This window comes from Sesamum indicum, linkage group LG7, assembly GCF_000512975.1.
Source record: "Sesamum indicum cultivar Zhongzhi No. 13 linkage group LG7, S_indicum_v1.0, whole genome shotgun sequence".
NCBI lineage: Eukaryota > Viridiplantae > Streptophyta > Magnoliopsida > Lamiales > Pedaliaceae > Sesamum > Sesamum indicum.
In genome coordinates this window covers 6,104,482-6,108,907 of record NC_026151.1, presented here as the reverse complement: position 1 = coordinate 6,108,907, position 4,426 = coordinate 6,104,482, and the positions used below count along the sequence as shown (strand labels likewise).

Genomic DNA, 4,426 nt, shown 5'->3' with positions numbered 1-4,426 from the left:
AAGAATCATGAACTTCGATGGACGGAAAGGCCAAGATCTTACAAGAATTGCAGAATGGCTTTGCTCAGAAACTGTCTTTTAAGGGACCATCAAGTTATACCATCTAAGAGTCGTAAGCAGTCCATGGCGTGTTAAAGATATGTGCTTGCAATCGCGTGGTGTCAAGGCCTGCAAATGTCGATGGCAAACAACTCTTTTGGCAGAAGGAATAGCTATTTAGTAGAAATCTCCACATATGGATAGTCTATGGAATCTACGGAGGTCCAAGGAAAATAACAATTCCCCTACAACGACAAGGAAAGTGTTCCTGTTAATTCATTTTTGTTATTATTTTCGTCTTTTAACTTTTTATAATAGTATTTTGATCTCAAATATTTTTAATTTTTGCAATTTTAGTCATTTTTTTCATCAAAGTTCACTTCCACAGGTGAGAAAGGTGAACTCCAATTAAAAAAAAAGACTAAAATCATGAAAATTTAAAAAATACACGATTAAAATACACAATGTAAATCTAGATGTCACTGTCCATAGCATTCCGCGTTAGCTTTAATGTATTTTGACACGCACATACACAATGTACGCAAGAATCAGCATGATAGCAGCACCCTAAACTCCTCAGTTTGACAAAACCTTCAACAATCAATTATATATATATATATATATATCGGTAAATTACAGTTATTTTTTTTAAAATTTGACATAATTATGAATATTTTTTTATTATTTATAATTTTATAAATATCTTTTGCAAAAAAAAAAAAAAAAATTTTGCAGTCTTTAGATGATTAGTTGACAATACTACTTCATTCTTGTTGAAATTTTTTGAAAAATAAAAAAATATTTGAAAAAATACAAAATAATTGAGCGTGGGGAAAATAAATAATTCATGGAGATTATTAGTCCATAAAAATATTTTAAATTTTTTAAAAATATATAAAATTATAAATCATATTAAAAGGGTATTTTGGTTAATTTATTATAAAAATTGGTAAAAAACTTTAAAGAGACTACTGGAATGAGCTCGTTGTTAGACGAATATTAAAAACTTACAGAAGAATTCTCTTCCACCATTTCTCACTGACAACTTACATATATATATATATATATTATAAAACTCGAACAGGTTCCATCCCTTGTTAACAAATACTAATTAAAATAATTAACAACTCTCTCCAACATTTTCCTTTCTCCCCAAGAAACCTTCCCCAACTCTCTCTCTATATATATAATTGACAGTTCCAAACATAATCAGTCTGTGTTGCTAAAAATGGAAGCAGATGGCATGGTAACACAGGCAGCACCAGGACTGCCGCCGGGATTCAGATTCCATCCCACCGATGAGGAGATCATCATTCACTACCTGCTCAAGAAGGTGATGGACACCCGGTTTGCACCCTTGGCCATAGCTGAAGCCCATCTCAATAAGTGTGAGCCCTGGGATTTGCCAAGTAATAATTCTTCCAACCCCTTTTCATCTTTTTCTTTAACTTTAGTTGCCTCATGGATGGTTGATGGATTTATATGTATATATATGTCAAGTTGTGTTGAAAAGCCAGCTCTTTATTTTCTGTTAAGAGGAGGATTAAAGCTGATTTCGTGACTCTTTCTGAGACTTGAACTTGTTCTATATCTTTCAGTCTTTTGAATCCAATTTTCTTGTAATAGAATGAGAAGGTTGAGATTATTGATGAAGATTGATCATTGGATTTAATGAGTTTGGCGATGAACTATCTCAAGTGGTTAACAAGACGTACCTAGTATTGTTATTTTGATGAGAATTTCCATTGAAATCGAGTAGCTGATTCAATAACCAAAGTTGCTGGTTTTGCATGTGGTGGAAGAGAAACAAACAATTGAAAGGAGGAGTAGAAGGCATCGATCAAGTATCGGTCGTTACGTATTAGGATCGGCTAGTGTCGGTCTGATATATAATCGTCTGATCTTTTATATTCTCTGAAATTATTTGGTATCGTCGATATAATGATATTAGCGCTTGAATATGATATATCGTCGACAATATCGGATTTTATCGGGTGACTGATGCGATAGTTGAGATGATTTCTGTATAAAGATAGATAATTTTTCATGCTGTTCACACAATTAATCATCAAGCAACTTGCAACCGCTTGTAGATTTAATAATTAAGCAGTTTAATTGAGCAACTTATAGCTAAAGTTGGAATAGTTCCAGTGCCCATCGCGATAATAATTAATGTCTCAGCCTGCTGCAGAAGCCACTGAATGATTTAATCATTAGTTTGTGGCCTAATTCTAACAAGTCGAGTGCCATGTTTCATCAATATTAATGTCGTACAAAATAATCTTGCTTAAACTATAAATAATTATGCAGTTGCATTTTTGTATATATATTTTAAACTTATGTATTAATTTCTCAAGCACTTCTATAATTAATTTTATGGATGCTTGATATGATAAAAATTTTGGTTTATAATATCATGTAGTAATTTGTGATACCTATACTTTTGTTTTTTTGGTAATTTTACTAATTTTTGGGAATTTTTTGAGGATTGTATAATATTTTGTTCCGAATCGCTCTATAATATTCCAATACACCGAACAATACTCATCAATATTATCCTCGATACCACAACTTTAAACCATGGTAGAAGGTGGAGTTTTTGTTTCAAATTTTATTACATTTTCTATTTAATGCATACATGATTTGTATATATATAATTTTTCTTTTTAAAATAAATAATGTAATCATTGTACTTGATAAACATGACGTGCATATATTAAATGGAATAACATTTGAACTAGAAATTAATGCGCGGATTTGATACTCCATTCAAATGGAATAAAAATTTAAAAAGGGATCATATCTTATAGACGAGCAAATTTCCCTTTCGAACTGGTTGTAATTTCCGGACTAATTCAGTGTGTCCATCAAGGCAATTCTCACGTTCAGTAGGCTGACGGGCTGAGAGTGTGTCAGCCAATCGATGGTTCCCGTTTTACATCTAAATTAAGTAAAATAGGTGTTTGTAAATGTTTGTTGATTTGTCTTATATTTATTGACTCATGTTTTGTTGTACTAATGATTAATGTGCAGAGACGGCAAAGAGGGGAGAAAAAGAGTGGTATTTCTTTTGGCAGAGAGACAGAAAGTACCCAACAGGCATGAGAACTAATAGGGCAACAGAGTCAGGATACTGGAAGGCTACTGGCAAAGATAAGGAGATTCACAAGGGAAGAAACAGTTGCCTTGTTGGGATGAAAAAGACTCTGGTTTTCTACATAGGGAGAGCTCCTAAAGGCCAGAAAACCAATTGGATCATGCATGAATACAGATTGGAGGGCGACTTTTCTAATTTCAACTTATCTATTTCTGCAAAGGTACTTTTTGTTAGAATAATATCGTGAATCTTTTATTATATTTTTGTTCACCGTCACAGCTATCCGTGTCTGGAAATATCAAAATATACATCGCTAGGTCAAAAAACCCTAATGATGAGTTCTTTTTTAAAAAAGAAACCGGTGACGTGATCCCACGATCCTTGCAGACGAGAATGAGCTTATTTTTTGAAAATTTAGAGGGTCATGTTATCTTTTCTCAGAGGGGTAAAATGCAGTAATTCATTCCTAGTAATTGGTATTGATTTTACCAATAAAATACTCTAACTTTGTACATTACCTTGTGATGCCAGGAAGAATGGGTTGTCTGTAGAGTTTTCCACAAGCACAAAGGAATCAGAACAGATCCAGCACATGTAGAACTAGCAAGAAAGACTACGCTGGATAGCCCTACACTGCCACCATTGACAGAGTATAACTTCACCAAGGAAAGACCTAATTCAAGTTTTGCAACTCATGAACATGAACCGGAACCACATATTTCCTCACCAAGATTGATGTTCATAAACCCTAAATCACAAATATTGCAAAATGACCACAACCCATACTTTTCTAGTCCCCATAATCAGGAACCAAACCCCATTTTCTGCCCTCAGATTGTTGACTCCAATTCAATGGTTCCTCATCATTCATCACCATCTCTTGTTTACCAGCTCCTAGATGAGTTCATCAGTACTTCGACGATCTTGGCAGACTTTCCCTTCAAAGGAGCAGATTATCAAGTAAATCTAAGGATTCCTGCACCTGATGCAGGTACGAAGGGGCCTGAGAAGTTGAGTAAAATGAAGCATTTTACACCTAACAACTCCATAGCTTGCCATCAAGACAGTGGACTTATCTCTGAAATGGCCACTGAGACAACCCCTTTTCAGTCCCAGCTGGGAGACATTGATGAAAGCAAGAACCCATTCGATCAAGAACGCGAGGAAGATCTCTCTTTCAGTCCCAATATTTCAGATTTGGATTCTTTGTGGAGATATTAATATATATGAAGCATGATATAAACTAATTTGCTTCACATCAGTATAGACCTCTCTGCCTGTATGCCAGTA

The 4,426-nt window shown here is 34.2% G+C and overlaps 1 protein-coding gene across 1 annotated transcript; it reads left to right on the top strand.

The window, feature by feature from the left end:
• Positions 1,268-4,426, top strand: LOC105166495 (protein CUP-SHAPED COTYLEDON 3-like; the record flags this gene model as incomplete). The annotated part of the gene is given in 3 exon segments (XM_011085872.2): positions 1,268-1,448; positions 3,073-3,356; positions 3,668-4,426. Coding segments are annotated over 3 exon segments (1,155 nt in total).